The sequence below is a fragment of the Apiospora phragmitis genome (genome assembly GCF_038363925.1).
Source record: "Apiospora phragmitis strain CBS 135458 chromosome Unknown utg000013l:1.0-2965645.0:1.0-2969333.0, whole genome shotgun sequence".
Taxonomy (NCBI): Eukaryota; Fungi; Ascomycota; class Sordariomycetes; order Amphisphaeriales; family Apiosporaceae; genus Apiospora; species Apiospora phragmitis.
Window position 1 is genome coordinate 1,771,683 of NW_027117413.1, and position 21,570 is coordinate 1,793,252.

The 21,570-nt window shown below is 51.8% G+C and overlaps 4 protein-coding genes across 4 annotated transcripts; 2 read left to right on the forward strand and 2 right to left on the reverse strand.

Moving 5' to 3' along the window:
• Positions 1-395: 395 nt before the first annotated feature.
• PG994_014278 (glutathione S-transferase-like protein) lies at positions 396-1,545 on the reverse strand (the record flags this gene model as incomplete). Its single annotated transcript, XM_066865687.1, has 6 exons — positions 396-541; positions 649-860; positions 962-999; positions 1,064-1,252; positions 1,355-1,390; positions 1,450-1,545. The coding sequence occupies 6 exons, from the start codon at positions 1,543-1,545 to the stop codon at positions 396-398; spliced, it is 717 nt and encodes a 238-aa protein (XP_066708816.1).
• A 575-nt stretch (positions 1,546-2,120) lies between these two features.
• Positions 2,121-3,667, reverse strand: PG994_014279 (GTPase Rho1; the record flags this gene model as incomplete). Its single annotated transcript, XM_066865688.1, has 5 exons — positions 2,121-2,303; positions 2,380-2,514; positions 2,587-2,812; positions 2,919-3,262; positions 3,404-3,667. The coding sequence occupies 5 exons, from the start codon at positions 3,665-3,667 to the stop codon at positions 2,121-2,123; spliced, it is 1,152 nt and encodes a 383-aa protein (XP_066708817.1).
• A 2,506-nt stretch (positions 3,668-6,173) lies between these two features.
• On the forward strand, positions 6,174-11,904 carry PG994_014280 (uncharacterized protein; the record flags this gene model as incomplete). Its single annotated transcript, XM_066865689.1, has 5 exons — positions 6,174-7,622; positions 7,670-9,313; positions 9,370-10,888; positions 10,942-11,704; positions 11,769-11,904. The coding sequence occupies 5 exons, from the start codon at positions 6,174-6,176 to the stop codon at positions 11,902-11,904; spliced, it is 5,511 nt and encodes a 1,836-aa protein (XP_066708818.1).
• Positions 11,905-20,025: 8,121 nt separating this feature from the next.
• On the forward strand, positions 20,026-21,225 carry PG994_014281 (uncharacterized protein; the record flags this gene model as incomplete). The annotated part of the gene is made up of 2 exons (XM_066865690.1): positions 20,026-20,605; positions 20,627-21,225. 2 exons carry the CDS (start codon positions 20,026-20,028, stop codon positions 21,223-21,225), a joined length of 1,179 nt encoding a protein of 392 aa, XP_066708819.1.
• Positions 21,226-21,570: the final 345 nt, after the last annotated feature.

A 21,570-nucleotide genomic window follows, 5' to 3' on the forward strand; every position in this document is an offset into this window, starting at 1 on the left:
AAGAATGCGAACAATGGTGGTTGCGAGTAGGAAACGGAAACGGGAACGTCCAAAAGCGACCGGCCCATGACGAAAATCCAAGGCGCGTTCGCTTTCCCTTTCCTTCCCCCTTGTTTGGCTTGGCACAGCCCATGCCAGATCGGACAATGGAGAACCAATGATTCGGGCGGTTTGATTGGCGATGGCCGCTAGCTTCACTTCTAGCAGCACTCTTTATCAATTATCATCTGCCCCGAGCTCAAGCTTTGAGCTGCTGCTGACAGCTGTGCCAATAGGGCTCCTACAATCCACGAAGAGATGAATACCTGGTATTATCTGTACGGAAACACTACCTACTTCGAATCCTCCTTCATCGATGCTTGTACCCATTGTTTGTTGGCCTCAAACGCCTTCTTCTACTTCTTATCCGATAGCTTCTCAAACTCCAAAGCTTTGTGAGGACTGGGCACATGGCGGCCCTTTTCTACGCCCGGCCGAGCCAGTAACTTATCCCGCCACTCTTGGAGAGCAGGGAACTCCGTAACATCGGCCCCAGTTAAGGCTTCAGTAGATTACAAATCAGTCAGGCTCCGTACTCAGATTTCTTTCCATACTCAAATAAACAGGACTTCAAGAAGGGTTTAGTGACGAGCTATATGTGAAACTCACCTGCAGCGGCCACCCATCCCCAGATGGAGATGTCAGCAACGGTACATCGGTCTCCGACCAGATAGCCAGAAGGCGACTTCTGCAGTTGCGTATCCATCACACTGAAGAGACGACAGGTCTCGTTCCTGTACCGATCGATGCTGTACTGGATCCTCTCAGGTGCGTATTCTAGCCATTTGGTTAACGTGGAAGCTCGTTCCCATATGACAGATCTGGAGTAAGCATTTACTGTAGAAGTGTGCAAGTTGGCTGCACGCAGACGATCATTAGCTGATTTCGATAGTATATACTCGAGAGGGCGGCTCCCACTTACCCTTGCATGGGGCCAAGACCTCCCATTTGCCAAAATAGCTGTTGATTGATACAGTTAGTATGGCCAGGACCGTAAGCTTGGGCAACAGTGGCTAGAGCATACCCAATTGTTGACTTCCCAGTGTTCTCGCGAACCATATGGGTATGATACCCTGTGGTCTTTGTCATATCGGTCCACCAGATACTGCATGATCGACCCGCTCTCGAACAGTCTGATGGTCTGCCCATTCTCGAGTGTGTCCGTCAAAGCAGGGATCCGTCCATTGGGATTGATCTCGAGGAACCACGGTTCCTATGTTACTCGTATTAGCGTGGGTGGTTTGTTACTGTCGAGTCTATGTGATGTAACGAATATTGTTGGGTTGGGAACCTGGAGTCAGGGTCAGACACATACCTTCTGGGTGTTCTTGGTGATATCGATGCTGGTAGTCTTCCCCGTAACGGTAAGCATGGATCAATCTGGCTGTCAACGACTAGATTCGTACACACCTGATACGTCAAGCCAAGTTCCTCAAGCAGAATCGAGATCTTGAGGCCATTCGGCGTCTGCGCAGTGTAGAGATGGATATCGGTCTGTTTCGCCATAGCTGAAAGAGATGATGTTCTCAATCGTGAAACCTAGCCACTTTCAGTCTGTTGGGGTTGGGAGGTTACTGTCATGATAGCTCATACCCAACAGCCATTACAAATACAAAATGGCATGACAGTGATTTGTGCTGATAAATCAAGAGAGGATACCAATGGAAGACATGATACAGAGAACTTTGTTGTAACGTTGTTTATTCATTGGGTACTTAGTAAGGACGGCGCATGCAATGGATTATTGATTGCCCATTTGGCAAGAAAATTCCAGACTTTTGCTGCCGTCCAACCGATCATCTAGATGATCCCCAATTTTGTACAGATTCTGGCTGCGCATCCCGAGAATTTCCGGGGTTGTTTCCTCGCTGCTGCGGTGAAGAAATGCAGCGCAAAGAATAGAAGAATACACACAACCCAGAACAAGTGAACCTGACCGAAGAAAAAGGGAGAGAAAAAAAACCGCAACGACTCGGCAAAGCCCCCCACCGCGTCAAAGAAATATCAACTCCTCCCGAATAGAGGGGCCATATGTGTCGGTTGCCTTTTCCCATGCCAAAAATAGAATTGCTCAAGTTTCCTTACTGGAAACACAGAAGCTGTCGCAGGCCAGACCCTCTGCTGGGCTCCGGATTGCCGAGATCGTGGCGGGTGGCCTGCAGATGACGGAGACTCTCCTCGAAGACGCGGTTGACGCCGTCACCAGTCTTGGCCGAGCATTCCAAGTACTTGACAGCGCCCATGCCGGTGGCAGCCATGGCACCCTAGAGTGGTATTCATTAGTATTCGATCTTGTTGTAGTGTAGCAATGATTCGCGGGACGACAACAACGACGCTTACCTCAGTTGCTCCGATGCGGGTGTCAAAGGCCGGGAAAAGAGGGGCCCACAGGCCCGAGCCGACGCGGGTGTCTTTCTTCAGACCCACCAGGAAGACGGGAGCACCGCGACAGTACTTGCGAACCTCCATCATCCACTGTTCCATATTTGCCGTTGAGTTAGTCAATGTTGGGGAAATATCTGGCGTGGTTTGGTGCGGGTCACTTACTCTGCCTTGGGCATGGGTGAACTTCTTGTCGTTGTTGACGCTGAAGCAGATGAAGACGGCATCCCAGGATAGGTAGGAGAGGCGGGAGAGTTGGTGTAACTCGAGCTTGCCCGATGTATCCCAGAGTTCGAGGTCGATGACCTGGTCGTCCATCACGACGGGCTGCTGATACATCTCGTACTTTGTGGGACTCCAGGTCTCGTTGAAGACGCCACGACAGAAGCGGCTGGAGGCGTACCAGTTAGCTGGAAAATCATGACTTGATACCAGGGGGAGAAAAAAGATAAAGAAAAAAAAAATTAGAAGTAGAGAAAAATAAAGATAATACTTACTGGAGCATGCTCGACTTGCCACACATCTGATCGCCTACAAAGACGAATCGAAGGTGAGGGCGGCTGGGCACGAAGTGGACAGGAGTGCCAGGAGGCGTTGCGCTACCCTGGATGGTCGAGCCATCCAGCTCGCTGCTGAGATCACGGAAAGGATCCATGCTGCAGTTGATACCGTCCAATATGCTGCCGCCGATGTTGCGGGCGGACTGGAGGAGGCGATCGCGACGGCGCTGCTTAACAGGTTGTTGGTGGTTGGGGATAGATTGCTGGTGCTTGGCTCTTTTGTTTCGATGCTGACCTCCGTCGTGACCAGCTTGAGAGTAGTTGGATGCCTTTTGTTTGTCCTAAGGTTAGCTTTTGACAGAAAGAACGTAGGGAAAATGATGGAGAATTCGTCTGATGATTTAAGCTGTATGTTGTCACGTTTACGTGAGGAAGTCGTGATCCGATGACTCTTATCAAATAGAATGGGCTCATGTACGTACTAAACAACGCTTCTCTCTGGAAGCATCAGACTCCTTGATGGGGTCCTCACGAGTGACCTCGGGAATTTCAAAAGCCCATCTCAAGACATTGTTATTGGATCGCCAGATGTTGGGAAGAGAGAAAGAGAAATCCTTAGCAATAGGGGTATGATACTGGGGCTCCGGCTGAGGCGAGGTCGGGACCTTGTTGGTGTCACGAGCCGGCGGAGCCGTGAAGCCAAAGTCCGCGGAAAGTGTCGAGGAGAGGAATGTGAACTCTGCCATGGTGATGAGGCGAAGTGAATGCGAACGAGCGTGTTTTACAGGCGGCAAAAGAAGAACAATGGATCAATAACGACCAAGAAGGATTGACAAGAAAGGGGAATGGCGAATTGCAATCACCGCATGGCGAGGAGGAAGAGAAGTCGCCCAGTCATGCACCCGATGATGGTTTCTGCAGCTCAGTCTGTACCGGCGACTTGTCTTGGGAAGAAATTTGGTGTTTTGAGTGCTGGAGGTGCTCCGCGGGTCAAAAGTTGCCCAGGCTGGTAGTTGGTTGGGTCGTCAACAGAGGACCTGCATCAAATCAGAGCAGAAGAGGCTCATGTGAATAATTCTCTTTTACCTTGCCTATGTTACCTCTTTACTTCCTTAACTCACCAAAGCAAGCAAGTAAACATCGGGCAGTAAACAAGCTTAACTGCAACACACATACCGAAGCACGTCGTTTTCTCGCCTCTTTGAACTACAGCAAATACTTTGGCTTAACTCTTGCCGTGTACTACACCCGTAGCGTAGACTTGCAATCTGTTTTCCAGCGTCAGATCCCGAAGGTCTGCTACACGCACTGAGTCTCACCACACAGGCGTGTTGTTGTTGCACAACTAGCAAACACAACCTCGGTCCAGCTGTGAACAGATATCCCATTTCATCCCTTTATCGTGGATGGGCCCAGGTAGAACGACTTCCCATTGCTTGAGCTGCGGCTGCGTTCAACCTCACCTAAGAGACTCGGAATTGATTACATACATGTAGGTATGTATGCTACTGACTTGTTAGATGTGTAATTGGAAGAATCAACCGTTTGGTCTCCTTTTCACCTGGTCGTCTTTCCTTTGACCCAGATCACCCCCAAATCAATACGCTACTGCCTCCGTAGCAAGTCATAATAATGGAAAACTTACAATTCAAACCTCCTAGAGTTCAAGGTCTCAATTAGACGAGGCGACTATATAGTTGCATAAATAACCCTTCGAAGTTAGAATCTTGAGGGAAAAGGATGATTGGCCATAGGCATCTTGACTTGGCAGGGATTTGACCCCTTTGCTTTGCTTGCGTGGTGATGGCTTGGGGGTATAACAAGGGTATTAATCCAGCTAATGATTGAACCCTTGCTCCTTTGTTGTCTTAATAGTGGGTGTTAATGATGTCAGCCATGTCTTAACGTTAAGACCCCGGCGGATATCACAACACGAATCAAGGCCAGAGGAAATATTGAAGGATACCCTGGGTAACATCGCGCCCAGGAATTGGACAGAAAATAGCCCTACTGCCGGGCATGTTCAATGCCTTCAGTCTTCCATGATCCGATGCGCCGGAAGTCGAAGAAGGCTTTCATTTCCTGTTTTGTGTGGCTGCAGCCGCAACCGAGACATTGTAAAAATCAACAACAATAGAAGCCACATTGTCGGAGGTAAGCTGGTCATGCAAGCCATGGACACGAATCCGATGGTGCATCAGCTGGCCCTCCGTGTCAGCAATACCTGGTAGTGGAGGAGGTATATTATAAACAACGGGAGGAATAATTGTCCATCAGACATTTACATTTCCCATCAGGATGAATCGACATCTGGAAAGCCTTTATTTACCATCCATCCATTTACGGTAGTGCAACGCAACATGTGAGCCTAGGTAAATAAGCAATCAATCGTACACACATCGTGCCAGTGTTTACATTGGTTCTTTCCCATTAGGCCGGGTTTTAAGCAAGGCCCAGGCGTGTCCGGTGCACTTGCTAAACAAGGATGCAGGGTGCTGACAGGGGGGTCATCTGGTGAGCACTGGTGAGCACTGAGCAGTGGCCTGCTGATTTGCCCGGCAATCCCTGGTGGCTCTTTTTAAGCCCCGCTGCAGCTCCCTCGAGCTTGCGACAACCAGGACAGCAAGCTATGGATGACCCACCTTGAATTGAATGTTTATGTTTTTGGTATCGAGGACAACCACCGCCCAGTTCTGACGAAAACCACCATCCCGCCAAAGGACCAAGACCAACAGAGAAGAGGGCTGACGAGTGAGGACCTTGCTGCAGACTACCAACACCACCAAGTGAAACTCGTCGGCTAACAACACATGAGGCTGCAGCTTGGAGTGGCCGATTGCTCAATCCCAATTCTTCCTTCTTCTCATCGTTACATTCCGATCTGGGGACTGCGATCTCGGTTCCTTCTACCCAATGTACAAGCTCCGGGCAGCTCGGTCACCCCTGATCTCGATAATCGACGAACAACAAACCCAGCTTACTGCGCATGTCAGCACTGCGTTAACCGCTCCAAATGACAGTATGCTACATAGGTAGTACTGCAGAAGGTCAGTTCTGCACCGATCTCACCGATTGAACTCGCGTTTGCCGTGCTGCTTGGGCCAGGCAGAAATGGAACTCCTTCCACTAAATGCCCAACTTGATGGACCGACGCAACGGCCACATGCAGATCGGCAAAACCAGCCCACCTTGTTACGCACTTCCGACAGAACTTCAGGAATGTGCGACTAACAGCCACTACAGTAGACAATCATGCCCGACGATGACAAAGATCAAGACAAGCCGGCAGACCCGAAAACACCGACAACTCCCAATGTTGCCTCGCACCGTCGCAAGGGGTCGGCGCCCGGCGGCAGCGCTGGCAACACCCCCCAGGGTGCGCCAGCTGGAGGAGCTCGTCCGAGGTCTGCCACTACGAAACAACCACCAACCCTGCTAAGCGACTTCCTTCTGGGCCGGCCATCACCAGCACGAGTTGCTGCGGACAGAGAAGCGGCTCGGCAGCGTCGCATGACCCTGGAGCAGGTCAAGCAGGAGATGCGCGCAGAAGTGGTGCGCAAAGTACAAGCTCCTGGTGGTGTGCATGACCGGGTAAAGCTATGGCAGAAGAAGAACGCCGCAGCTATGGACGGCGCCGATCCCCTGGCTGCCCCAAGCGAACCCAGTGATATTGCCCTTCACATTGATGACCAAAGCGTGACGGAGGAGGACCGCGTGAGAATAAAGAAAGGCGAAAAGAGGAGGTCTGCCTCGAGACCTCCGGTGGTGGTTGTGGAACATAGCCACGATGGCGATGAGACGGAAAAGGAGAACCATGCCACTTCCAGCGTCGGCTGCCCGCCTAAGAAGCGAGTTGTCAGTGATACCAACTGGATGAAGAACACGAAGAAGAAGAGTCCCCCGCGAAAAGCGTCACCAAAACCAAAACCGGACCTGGGCAAAGGGTTCCCACTACCCAAGGACTTCTTAGCTCGGTCGACTCCCAACCCTGCCGTCAAAAACAAGATAAAGGCCTGGGCTGAGAAGGTTGAGATCCCGGACGAGCCGCGGGTCAAGCGGTACAGTGTCTCGCGATCCGTGGGTAGCGGCGACGATGGTATAAGGGTGAGGTCTGTGACGTGTGGGGCATCTGGCGGTGACAGAGACAGCGAGAGAACCGAGGACTCGGAGGTTGTCGTCGAACACAGAAAATCGCGCAGGTCCAAATCTGTACACGACGACGGAATACGGGTGACTCCAGCCAAGAAAAAGTCAAGCGAGGATCCAGTGAAGGAAAAGACAAGCGTGGATGATGGAATTAGGATACGGCCCCAGAGACTCAAACTTCCGGACGACGGCATCAGGGCATATTCCAGAGAGAGAGGAACATCCGAAGGTGCCAGTACAGTTCGCGCTCCTTCAAGCCATAGGTCACGGGGACCTAGCATACGCACAACCAGCTCCCGCCGAGAGCCTTCTTCTGAAAGAATTGAGGTTATCGAGGATGCCGAGTCCGAAGTTCCAAATACTCCGACGCGGCGCAGCAGCGACAAAAAGTCCACTAAGCTGTCTGGCAAATCAGCAGCCAGAAGCCACGCAGATACCGGCACCACCGTGACAGAAGAATACTCGGACGAGGAGTCCTGGTCAAGCGGATCCGAGGATTCGGGCGTAGACTCGGATATACCATCCAGCCTCCCGTCAAAACTAGCAGAGATCCCTGTGGGCTATTCTGCATTCAGTGAACTGAACTTGCCAGGAGCGCGCAGAGCGCGAAGCCAAGGAGACCTAAGGCGAAGAGAAACACCAGCTTCAAGGGCGCTACTAACGTCCTCAAGCAAGCTCTTACCCAGGGCAAGAAGATTATCACAGAGAAGGTTGACCCGCCCCCAAAGCCGGCTGCCAACCAACCACGAAGCATCGAATCATGGCTCAACAAGACCGTTGACCCGTTTGTCGAAGCTAATGCGTCAGATACCGCGCCAAGCTCAGTTCCCGAGACTAAACGAAACTCTATCGAAAAGGAGCACACCAATGAGAACAAAACGAGGCGTTCGACTTCGGAATCTAAACGCAAATCAGTGGACAAATCAGTAGTCGAAACGGAATCGGAACTCACAGGGCTAACATCCAGCGCTGCCGATGATACAAACACCACACTCACAAGAGAAACTGCAACTACTGCCACTGAGGAGACAATCTTATCGGAAGAGACAGCTTCCGTGGATGCGTCAACGTCAGTGCCCTCATATAGCGGGCTCAGGCGAAGCCGAGCTACTAGGAGTCCTTCGTCTCCCATCAGGCCCGCTTCCAGGAAAGGCTTCAAAGACCTTTTCAAGGAGGCATTCCGTGGCGAGTCGGCTGCGCCTAAGCCGATACCCACAACCTACCTGAGCTGTTCAGAGGAGATCGAGATTGATGATCATCAATATGACGATGAAAGTGAGCACCACCGTGAGCACCAGCGCAAGTCGTCTGGCTCCCGCACAAACCTGTCATACCTCGATGATGAGTCCTCGTACCTCACATCCTCGTCGTACTTGACAGATTCAACCAGGTCGGCACCACCTGCTACGCACCCGAAACGTTGGCCGCCCACCAAAGGCGTTCATGAACTATCGACTATTCTATCAGGAGAGTCTGGAGGCACATTTGAATCCGATCTATCCTCCACGCTGTCTGATTCGACAGTAACTCAAACAAACACTACTTTTACAAGAGGAAACGAGTCAAGCCTCTCTCGTCATAGGAGCAACAGGTCAGGCCTTAAGCGGCGCCTCACGAAACACTCCGACCTCGTTTCTGTCCTGTCACTGCCGGATGAAAAACCCAGGCCCGGAAGGAGAAGCAGCTTGAAGTCGAGACGTAGTGTGCGTCGGCCGACTAGTCATCCCAATTCCGCGACTGTCGATGCGCTGCTACAAGAATTTGCTCGTGACGAAGATCTCTATCTACGAGAACTGAAGACTCTAGTAGATGGAGTGATCCCTGTCCTTCTGACACAAGTGGCACAAGGCAATGACTATTCGCATACAGACTCGTTTGCATCTTCTTCTTCCGGCAAGGAGAAAGTGGATAGCAGCGCTAAGTCCGTCGTCCAAATGGGCATTGCCCTGGAAAAGCTCAAGAACAGCCACAAGAGGTGCCCAATGCATGACGCGCACCGCCTTCCCCAATGGCTCGACTCTGTCTACTCGATCTATGACCAGTATCTCGATGCATGGCGACTTGGTTTCAAGGACTTGATCGTGAATCTTGCACCCCGCTCCCCTGACGACGAAGACTCACTCATCAACGCGCTGCCTCGTAATGAGCAAGGGGATGTCCTTAATGAGGACGGAGAGCGTGTGGACGTAGCGCATCTGCTCAAGAAGCCCCTTATTCGCGTTAAGTACATCTCGAAGTTCATCAAGGTAAATTGAATGATGTCTGTTGTTTGACAGAGAGGAATGTTGCTAATGCCACCCAGGGCTACCGACAAACGACTGGAACCGAAAGATATCAGGAGCACGAGAAGCTCTGGGAGAAGCTGGAGGGGAAGGTACGCCGGAGGCACAAAGAAGAGAGTGCCAGGATTGTGGATGAAGATGCCATCAACACCGACGTGACCCGCGTGCGCGATCTGAGAACGCTAGAGGCTCTGGACAGTGTCCGGATTGATCGCTTTAGGCAAGTATATGCCAAAGATTCATTTTCCTTGGATCTTCGCCATACCAACGGGCAACGACTTGGCTGCCAGGTCGAGCTCATCTCTAGAGACAACCAGCTATTCAAATCAGATCCTGGCGATCTCTTGATTAGGGAGACTGGCAGCCGGGGCCGTACTTGGCTGCTTTTTGCACCGGTAACAGGTGGGAACTACTCTGCGCGCAAGGGTGACGCCGCAGGTGAACTTGTTGTCATGATCAGAGGCAGCAGAGATGCATGGTACCAAGTCATCACACTTACAACAGATAACGACGAGCAAGTGGAAGATTGGCTGGATATCCTCGGCACGAACCCAGTACCGCCTGCAGTGTTTAAAGCAGAAGCAGCCGATAACCAGTCACTCATTCTGGTACCGCAAGCCACCAAAGAGGACGCACCAGTTGGTGAGACGAAGCAACGAAGGGTATCATCGATGCAAGCACCACTCAGGTCCGATTCGAGCCCAGATGTAGAGACTACAACACCGCCACGCTATCACGCAAGGACAGGCAGTGCACCAACGACTCCCACCTCTCCATCTCCACGCAGCCCATCCCTGGAGAAAACACCAACTCAAGAGTCATACTCTAGATCTCGCCGTTCACCATCCTCGTCACCCAAATCACATGAGGACCGATCCCATCCTCTGCGCGAGGATATGCGGCCCGAAAATCTCGTCACAGAAAGGCCAGCTTCGAGTAGGTCCTCTCATCGTGAGGAATGCCCGCCACCTCCGCCAGCTCATCGGACACCTCTATCGCAAAAGATACCGGCACTTCCTCCCCCTGAGCCTGCATCGAACAAAGTCAAGCGGCGGGGTTCGTCCCCGCTTAAGCATGAATACCACCCCTCTGATATCTCCTCACAGGGGTCAACTTCTGCGTCAGAATCTGAAGATGACGAGGAGGACGAAGATTCAACTGATTGCGAATCTTCCGATGACGAATTGGAGGCTGCTGACATGCCGGACACGGCTCCCGCCATCAGCATTAGACCACAATATGAGCCACTAGATGAACCACGAGACGAACCAAATGACGAGCCACGAGACGAGACACCAAGTGACTCGGACAATCTACCAAGCCTCACGCCGTTTGCTTCGGCTTCTCAAGCCGGGTTAACCCAGCTGGGGGGCAAGACGCCAACATACGTCTATCAATCGGCGGCTTCAATATCGTACTGGGACAATAGGAGGGGATGTTGGAAGGATTTGTGGCCTGACATCTGCTCGATCATCACGACGCCTGGTCTTATTGAAGCGTACCCCATACGGAGGGACACCGTGCCACGGGAGGAAGAGCGTCCCTTATTGCGCTCGACCTTACCCCTATGGTCATGCTGCGGAACAGCACAGTTGTCGACCTGGAGATAAGGTCTCCGGTCCTCAGCTATGCCAGGCTCTACTCGAAGGTGATGAAGGTCGAGTCAACGTTCTTCCGTTTCCGTACCGCCTCTTACAACGACTGCGAGGCACTCTACATGTCCGTGCACAAGGCCCGAATGGACAATGCTAAGTACAAAGCCCTGGAGGAAGAAGCACGTGTCAGAGCCTTTGGACAGAACCAAGCAGTTACCGCCGCTGATGGTGATGATGGATCATCCAAACGCCGCAGCTGGTTTGGTCGTAAGAACAGCTACCGCGTATCGACCCGCGCCCCATCCCAATCAGGGGGCAGCGCCTCTCTACATTCAAGCGTGTCTGCGTCATCGTTCCTCAAAAGACTTATGGGCGCTGGCAACACGTCTTTCGACATCGGCATGTCATCTATCGACAAGCACAACAATCGCCTTAGTGCCGATCCAAGCCTGTACACATCATCATTGGGATCAGGCACGCCGCCTCGCTCACCATCCATCAGCGCCGCTCAGAGCGGCAACACAAAACTGAGTCTTACAACTAATAACCTCAAAATCCGCTTGCACCTTATGGTGTCGGCAAGCAAATGGGAAGACAATGGAAACTGTACACTCGAGGTCACCCGACCCGACCAGGGGACCCGACAGAATCTCAAGAAATATCAGGGACTCGAGAAGCGCGTCATTGTCACGACTATCCCGAAGAAATCGTCCAAGGATGAAACACCCACCGTGCTCCTCGATGTGGTCCTAGGCAGCAGGTGCTTCAGCCGGCTAGGCAGCCGAGGAATTCTATTGAACGTGTGGGAAGAAATCACCAACAAGAGGGGGGGAGGCCACAGTCGCGGACAAGGGCGGCACGAATATCGGCCAGGTCAACAAGTGGTGCTTCCAGTGCGCCAGTGTGACCGAGGCCGCCTGGATTTATGGGCTGGTGACGCAGGAGGTTGTCATCACCTAGAAGCACGTGTCGATCGAGCGACGGCGGGAGGCATGTGTGTGATATGTGTGGAAAAGGAGGGAGAGAGAAGTTGAATTGAAGATACCCAGGGAATGAGTTAGAGCATGGAGTTGGCACAGTTTGGGATTTTCGTTTTTCTTTTTTTGCTATTGCTCTACGGGTTGACTCCTAGACACTTTCTCGTTGTTCTTTTAATTTTGTTTCCTTTGTCTGTACGAGCGGAAGTTACAGCCCTTTTTACCCAGGGCTGCGGACGCATGGTTGGATTTGCATCTTCAGGAGCATGGCGCCAGGATGGATTTCTGTGGCATGGTTTTGGGCCTTTCGTGTACAAGGGGCGAGGAGTCAATGATCAGGGAGAGAGGATTCTGTTGCATAGACAAGGCGAATGGATAGCCTATGTTTTCTTTTGGGGTGGGAAGCGGTCGTGACGCTTTGTATCTGCATAGCCGGTTGGTGGCCAGGCACTGTTTGTAATATGTACATTCTTACTTTCCTACAGCATCCCCGAGATGTCTGTTTTTACGATACCTGAGAATTGATACTACGATTTCACTCAACACTTGTCCATACAGTAAATAAACACCGGTACCTTGAGAACACATGATCGAGGCTTGATTACATCGCTGTTAAGCGGTCATTGCAACTCGCAACTGGCCATTTAGTTAGTACCAACAAGGATAATCTGAGTTCCTGCCTTGCCTGCTTACCACCCATTCGTCAAGGTAGCGTCACTTATTACGAAGCATCATATTAAAGAAAGCGAAATGGCCCCCTCCACTTACATGCGCAACACCACCATGAGGTGTCACCAGTCCGCGTAGGTAGCCTGGTCAGGCGTGTGTAGGTATCTGGCGTGCCCTTGATTACTGACTCGCTTGTTCGCCATCGTTATCTGCCTTGCCCTCTCCCGATCCGAGTCAGTCCTTCTCGGTTCAGCATGTTTTGAGACATGTCAGTATTAGTGGAATTGGGGGTTCTATAATTGGAAAGAAGGAAAGAAAGAGAGTTCGGACCCCCCCCCCCCGCCCCCCCCCACCTTCCGCCCCTCGGCGTGTCTGAGATAGAGACAAGAACGTAATATGGGCTTCCCCGTAGGATTCTTCTGGACCCCCCACCAGCGACCATCACCGTCACTGTCACCGACTCAACAAAACTTCTCTGGGTATTGTTTCGTAAACTTCTAGTGGCATGTCAGTGGTGGTGTGCATGGGCGGTGACGGGTGGAGAGGGGACCCATCACCTATTTTGACAAGAAGAGACTATATCGATCCATTTGATCCTTCCGGGAGTTTACCAATCCTTGTAGCTCTCGTACTCTTCACAGTCGAGTACACAGTCTGCCATTTACGCGACCCCATGTCGAGATGCTAGGTAGGTTATTGTAGTCGCGCCGCCCGATGGACGGCCGTTCCTTTCGTGGATCTGCCGAGCGTTGCGACTACCTGGCCCCGAAGGATGTCCCGTGGGAGCAAAGAACATGCATTTGGGGACCACCACAGCACGCCAATAAAATGAATACTCGTATGGCAAAATAGCAAAGTACTGGCCAGTTGCTACTTGGTCAACCGACTTAATCTACCTTAGTTTACATAAATAGAGGGGCGGAAGAAAAACCCAGTGATAGACATAGTAAGCCAGGTTGTAGGTAACCACTACATGATCGGCGACTAACTGCTACGCCGTACTAGAGAGAGAATCCTTCTTCTGGATTTGATGTCATGAGGAAGCAAATGTCGTCGTGATGATGGCTGTCGGTTTCCGTATGCAGTATGCGACCTGCCCATCAATCACCAAACGACAGCTGTCAGTTACCGAGGACGGCTACGTGCCTACCCTACCTACATACTTGGACGTGCGTACATATATGCGTATGTATGTATGTATGTATGTATGTATGTATGTATGTGGAAACTCAGCCACCCCCAGCATCCATGAGATCCTTCCAACCAACAGCTGCGTCTCGGCCGGTCGCGAGTCCGATGCAAGGTGATGGTCGTCGTCGTCAGCAGCAGCATTACACCTCAGGTGAGGCAACAAGCACAACCAGCTGCCACCGTGTTCACATCATGCATGCGGAAGATATGTAGCAGTAAGTATGTAGGGACCTGCGCCGTAGATCATGCCGGTAGGATTCATATGGTGGTGGTGATAATGTGGGGTAGCAGACATGCCACAACCATGTCATGATAAGGTTGTTTGTTAGTTACGTACATCGCATCCTTCCCATGCAATTCATCGTTGGGTTGGGTCGGGAGGTGGTGAACCGCAGTGGGTTCATTGACTTGAAGGGGGCTAGGTTCAATGTTAGGACCCCGGGCCCTGGGGTATCTTGTTATTTCTATTCTTGGACAGCCGGAGACCCTTCCGATCAAAGGGATGATGATCGCACACTGCCACAATCGGCTCTTCGTTGCTTCACCGTTCTTACAACTGGCTGCTGATGTAAATAAACATTTACCAATTGATTCCTCTTTTGTCGATGGTGATGATGACATGACTCGACCCATCTTCATTCGCCTCATAATCAGTGTTGGCTGACACCGAGTAATTACAGTAATAATAATGTTGTTCGTGGGATCAGCCCCAGCCCCAGCCGCCCGCGCTTGTTGTTGCTGCTGAGCCGCGCTTAATCCCATCATGTGGTCGACCATAACATCCAGCTTCAGCCTCGTCCTGGCTGGAGCGTCAGCTGAGCCAGAACATACTTATGCCTGCCACCGGCCTGTCTGTATGTGTAGGTATGTATTGTGGGCGTGAGCAAGACACGAGTGACTTTGGAATAGACACTGTGCAGGTTCCAACATTGGCTTTCGAGCGGTAGCCTAAAACCGGGATTACGAGTCACCACAAAGATTTAATAGATTACAGATCATCCTCCCGAACGGTGAGGCTTGAAAGCGCATTGCGGGAACCCAACTGCGTTTGAACCAGGGTACGAGACTTGAATGAGGTAACCCGAGATGGTCAGTGACGGACACAATAGAGAAACAAACAGACGGAGAAACATTGAGTAATTAACCGCAATGTTAAACTCCGCGGACCACAATAGCCATGTGGTGGTCAGGATCTCATATCGTGGTTGCTCTTTGCGTTCGTGGACGTATTTATTGCGGAGGGAGTTTCAGAGGAGATGCCATCGTCGATATACCCACGTAACAGCGCATCCAGGCCCGGTTCGGCCAAGGGGGCAAGGGGGCGAAGCGAGAACCGTGTCTGCGTGTTTCTTGTTTCGCTGGTTTCCGGTCGATCAAACCTGTGGAAACCACAACCCCCCACCACATCCGAGTTGTCCGTGTCCTCGGTGCGGGTGTTACAGGCTGCCCCGACCGTTTTACTCACGCTTGCTTCTTCTTTCAAGTGACAGCGCGACACGGAAAGTATACTCCGATGCGGGTACCTAGTCAACGTACTGTATTGTGCTACTTTGCACGCAGGAAAGGTGTTGAAGATTGCTGATGGATGTGTGTGTGTGTGTGTGTGTTGTCGAGGATAAACCAAAGGAGGCCACCTGCAGGAAAAAGAAAGCCGAGCAGAGGTCCAACCCCGGAGAGATCGACATGACTGCATGGCGGCGATTTTCGGATTCCGATGACTTCAGACACCGGTTTGACGTTCTTCTTTCTCCGAACTTCGAAGGACGGCTAAGATCTTCCCCTCATCGTGAAGATCCAGCCCGTACCCGATATCAGGAATCAGGATGCGCTGTCCTGGTGCTGGTCAGCAGGGCCCAAAGCTGGAATGGGATTCTGCAATGGGGGTCTGGTCTTGCATCCTACAGGACAGGCAATTGCTGGTATGTGGCATCATAAGTTTACTAAGCCTGCTTATGATGTTCGTTACATCCTGCCAAGTGGGTAAACGACAGCGACTGAGCGCGTATATTTAGAAATGACAGACGTAAACTGGTAACATCGGTAGGATATACACTAATCCCCAAGTAGCATAGCGCATAGATGATGTAAATCGCACCGCCAAGCAAGCATCACATTGGGCAGAATACTGTCCAGCGACAGGATCCAAATGGATGCAGGCCAGGAACTAGGTTACTACCAAACTGCAACCCTGATGACGCCACTGGGATAAATCGAGAGCAAATCTGGGAAAACCCAACAACACACCCTCTCTAGCAACTACTGTATGCGTGCCGGTTTTGTGATATGATTTCAGCGCCCACCATGATGCTGCTGCGCGATGTCGTAAGAAGGACAGTGTAGTGTATGCATGCTGGGATGGCTCCCCTAACACAAGGAAGTAATAGTTGGAAGTGGCAATATCATGTTCGTGTGTATGATGAATACAGCAACGTCTTGCCCAACCTCGTCTGATAGCGCACCTCCCTCTCTCTCTCTTTCTCGGTGAGAAGAAGAAGAGAGGCAGGGCGGAACGGGTTGTCGATTGAGTTGACTAGCTGCTTTCAATGTATGCACAAGCTGTTGCAGATGGAGCAAAACATGCCTAAGGTTACGCGCCTCAAATTCTGCCGCAACGGAAAATATGGTCGGGTCCCGGTTTTGGGGGGTAAAGAGATAAGAATGCGAGAGGAGTTGCACATGGGGGGGGGGGTATGGACATATTAGAAATATTCACCAGAGGAGTTCGGAGGCACGAGTATGCGCGCCCGGATCAGAGCGCCAAAGGTTCCCGACGATGACAATACTTACGATCCGGTAGTACCAGCAAGTTAGCTCCATGGCATGTACTGTACATGAATTGTGCATCCCACGACGATGATACTTTAAAGTTACAGTACATACCGCTATGGCACTTGCCGGGCGACGTCAAAAAGTTCGAAGTTCGGACGAAAGAAAAGCAGGGCAGATGCAGGGGAGGGTGGTTGGGTATTGCCCGCCGTCGTAGATCTCCAGCCCACAACGCCCACAACGACAAGCTGTCATCATCCAGAGGAACAGAGACCAGCCAACCAATGCCGGCCTCACCATGCACGCAATCAGGTTCGGAGCCCATCGGACACTTAATGGTTCGACGCGATCCCCCCCTCCCCCTCATGTCACGAGGAGATGAAGAGCGAGCGAAAGAGGAGCCACGCTCGAACGGTGGAAATAAGCAGCGAAGCCAGCCAGTCGTCAGCGGTAACGAAGGACGATCCCTTCTGATTAGAACAGCAAAAAAGGGGAGCGGCACAGTTGGCATTGTATCAAAGCTGCTTGCACGTGGGTTAGAGGGGTATGTAAAGGGAAATAAGGAAGTATTCGTACATTCATCCACATCCATCGCACATCGCAGTAGTCGGTCTGACATCTGTCGAACGAGACAGAGTTCAGATCTTCAACTCCGGCCATCATTCGTCGACAGCTTCTGACGCTATGCATTGGCATGTCCGAAAGAGGGTGTGGGGAGGTTGTGGTCTAGTCGAAAAGGTGGTAACGAAGCTGGAGTCTAAGTGGACAGGCTCTGTGTCTCTCGCCTGCCACCATATACCCAACACGAGTCTTGATTGGCTTCCACTTTGCACGTCTTTCGACTCCTGGTTAGGCGCTGTTGGTGTGTGCTGGGCTTGGACGACTCGAGCGTTGTCAGAACTTGTCACCTCCGCCCTAACAAGAATAAGCTACTGGGCACGAACATATTTGACATGGCGATTAGACGTGTCTGTGGGCGGTGGCTGGCTGGCTGTCAGTAAGTTAAATATGCGTCCTCTAGCTGTAGCTGTAAAGGACGTCGAAGACTATCATATGATGCCGCTGGATGCTGGATTCGTCCATCCCGTCAATTTTGTTACGCGGTAATTCGAGGGTGGTCGCCTGGGAGACTCTGTCGCAACTTTATTAACCGTGACCGATGGATCCCAGGCTCGCATCCCTCCTCTCCTCTCCTACCACCGCAGTACCAAACCACACCACGTCGATCTTCAGGCCGACTTACCGAATGAATTCGAAGCCCCACCCTGCGTACAACACCACGATCTTTTTTTTCCTTTCTCCCCTTTTCTTCTGCGCTTTGCTCCATTAAAAAAGCACTCGCTCTCGTCCGATATGTACGTCAAAGGGGAATTCAGCGGTCAGAACCATAATTGCGTTTTCGTTTGCGCGTACGAGCGGGCATCAAAGGCCAATGCTCGGGTGCGTTCTAGAGCATCTCAAAGAAGATGATGGATCGCTGAGGATTTGGTCCGGAACCTGCGAACTGATACCTGTGAATTGATACGTGGGGTGTCATGACCCCCCAGTCCAGCATATCCCACGACCACTTCCGTGACAGGAGCATAGCTCCGAGATCCCCTTTCTGGTGAGACAGGTCGAGCCAGTGTTGCCGACGATTCATACACCATACCAATACACGAATGGTCCCGTCGAAGACATGCGCTTAAACAACACAGCAGCTGCTGAGATGCAGGCAGCAGTAAAGCGTGCAGTAGTACGGATAGTAAGACAGCATTAATAGTCGTTGTCCACTTCACGATGGTCCCAAGGTGAGCTCGCTTGCTTCCTTTTCCACATACGGATCCCGCTTCCACTGCCAAACCCGGTCCGGCTGTCTTCGAACCTTGGCAGCTAGAGGGAGAGAGGCGGGGACTCCTGTCTAAACATAGTACGATTTGAGTATGCTAGTGAGTCGAAGAAGAAGGAAAAATTGGTGATAGGCACCACAATAAAGATATCCAGCAGTGTTCGTTGCGGTGCGGCTGTATGAATTTCTCCATACGAGAGGATTCAGGAGGGAGAGGGCGCAGCCCGAGATCCAGTTGGAAAGACATCATCTCCTTGCTTGGATCATCTAGGGGTATCGGCATCAGCACTATCGTTGGCGTTCGCCCTGTTACCGTTACGTTGTTGAGTTATTACAGTAGATCCTCATGCGTTGTAGTAATATGGGTAGAGTAAACGTTTTTACTCCGAAAGGCTACGCGATGATGCCAAGCCTAGCATGCAAAAGGCAGATGATCCAATCAAGACCCTAGTTGAATCTCGCAACCCTTTGTTCAGGAGTGTCGACAGGGGGGTGCCAAGTGGGCATCCTCGACACCCCTGGTCGCATCCTCTAGGCCACCTGCGAGGCCCGTGGTCGGGTGAATCGTCAAGGGCAGACAGCGCTAAGCTGGTAGAGACAGCTAGCACTAAACCCCACTGGTCCCTCGCCAGAGGAATGTACCTGTACTAGCCTTTTAGCAAGTGTGCCTGGCTGCGAACAAAAGAGTGAGCAGGATGGATGAGGCAAAGCGCCAGCGCAAGCGTGGTCCCTTGAGGTAGTGGCGGCGAAGTCTAGAGAAATCAGGAAAGTTCCCATCCCTTCGCAAGCTCGCTGCAAGATAATGACTAGAGAGAGCAAACAGAGCATCGCTAATAGGAAAACGTACTCTCAACAAGCTCGAATGGCAGTCAATGCCCAATACTGCCGAAATGGCCTGTTCAGTTATTAGTCGATGCATTCCAATCTCTCTTCCCGCCTCGCTTTCTCTCTCGAAACATCTTGTCTCTCATCCATCATTTGCTCGCTTTTTTCCAAGACGCAAGCAAGTGAGTGAGTGACTGCGACTTAACTTGACTCTCAACGCCCAGCGCGCTGCCACAAGTACCTATCTTGCCTAGCTGCTGGTCGCGTAGCGTACTTTGGCAATTCTCATGCTCAATTTGAAACAGCCCCCCAAGTCACCAACTCAAGCCAAGGCGTTCGTACACCTGATTAAGCAGACTCCGAAAAGAGGGTACCTTCCCACCCTGGCCGTGTACTCCGTGCAAGAGTGACCTCTCCCACTTTTTGCTCTGCAGCGTCACTCACCCTGTAACCGTCTTGCCAAGGTTCAGGGGTTGACTCTTGACAGGCCCCCTGGCCACTGACTTAGCTCGACCAGGGCGACTTATACCGTTCCCTTGGTGTTGGTACGTCCCACGGCCATCCATAGATATACATGTATGGCCCTCCACCCACCTCGATTCCTCTTGTCGTTCTAATGAATGAAGGACTCTCTCTTAAAGACCACCAGGCCTCCCTTTATCCCCAAACCCATTTCTACATACCCGTCTCGTGTATGGAAATTGCCTATTTTGCAAACACTCACAAACATTGAATCAGGTCTCACAGGGCGAGCATTCCTCAATCTGAACAAAGACCCACCACCACCTTCCAACACTACTACTTACACCACAGCGGCCCTCAGCCATGTCTCTGGCCGAGAGACCTCATACACTCCGAGGAAAAGAGATGCCTTATGACACTTCTCTTTGTAACATTGAGAAATCTGCCTCGACAGAACGAACCTGCAGTACCTATTCAGCCAAGTCATCGGCGTACGACGAGCCCATACTGGACGACTACGTCGAGATGGACGAGACTTCTCTAATCGAACAAGCAACCGTCAAGATGGTGCAGAAGAAGGCTATGGACGCGAACATACCACAACTCCCCCGGAAGAGCTCCCGGCGAGCCTCGAGGCTTCTTCTTAGCGACTTTAAGATCAACACAGCCGACCCCAACCAGACTCTGATAAACACGCCTCACGACGTATACCTTTCTTCCGAGGAGGACGCATCTTCCTCTGCTGGTGATTTTTCAGACTACGACTACGACTCCTCGAGCGAGGCATCGCAAGTATCTCCTGTTGGGGCGGACAAGCCGCGAAGACACGGCACGCGTGGTGTCGGTCGTCTTCTCTGGGAAGCCGTGCATAGTGAACTTGACAGGTCCCAAGAGGGCAGGATCTCCGGCATCAGATACAAGCAGCAGGCCGCAAACAAGCCCGGTCGCCGACCGCTTTGACGAGTCGGCTCGACGCCCTACACCCTTCACTACTTCCAGGAACAGCAGCTTCTACTCAGTGGACTGGGCCCGCGAAGCAGGTCCGGCTCGACAACCTTTACCCGGCGGAGCAGCCTGTACTCGACAGATTCGGCAAGCCGTCGGACGCTGTCTTTTCTCAGCATCGACCCCTTCGCGAGCAAAGACTACTCTCTCGAGCGCAAGGACACTTCAGAGACCAACGCCCCGCGAACACCGAGGACGCCCACCGCGATGTTCAATCGGGTGCAGCAATCCCTTGGCTTGCACCGCAGGCGCAGCCGGCCCATGCTCCATGAGACGAACAGCAAGGCTACTAGCTCGAGGGAGAGTTTCTTTTCCCTGCGAACGTCGTCGACACTGGGCTTGAACACCAACGTGTCACCGGAGCGCCAAAGCGTGTCTGACAAGTCGGAAGCCATTGTGTCGCCCCAGAACACATCGCCCCGCCGGTATTCCACTGCATGGAAGAAGATTGCGCCATCAGGCAATTCGCAGCCCATGTCACCGTTGAGCCCCGCTGCCGCTAAGAAAGCCCTGCTCGGTTCATTACACCTGAACAAGCGAAAGAGTCTACGGTTATAAGAAAAAGAAAAGAAAAAAGTCTTTCTTCGTTATTAAGTGTGGATTTGTGAGACTTCTTCTCACGGTGGCATCAGAGCGGGCGTTACTTGGGGCCTCAACGGCATGGCGTTTTAGCGATACCACATCATCGGACATGATCTGGGGATCTGTCCGCTGTCTATTGTGATTCGTGTTTGATTTATATGGATTACTTATGGGAGGGCAACTTGATGATACCTAAATGATTTCTGGGGCAATGTACCATGGATGGGGGATAATCACCACGGACAGAGTTGACGTGTGTGAAAGGCAATGAGGGCATGACATAAGATCAGGAGGAACCAAAAAGCGCTGGAACAAGCAGCG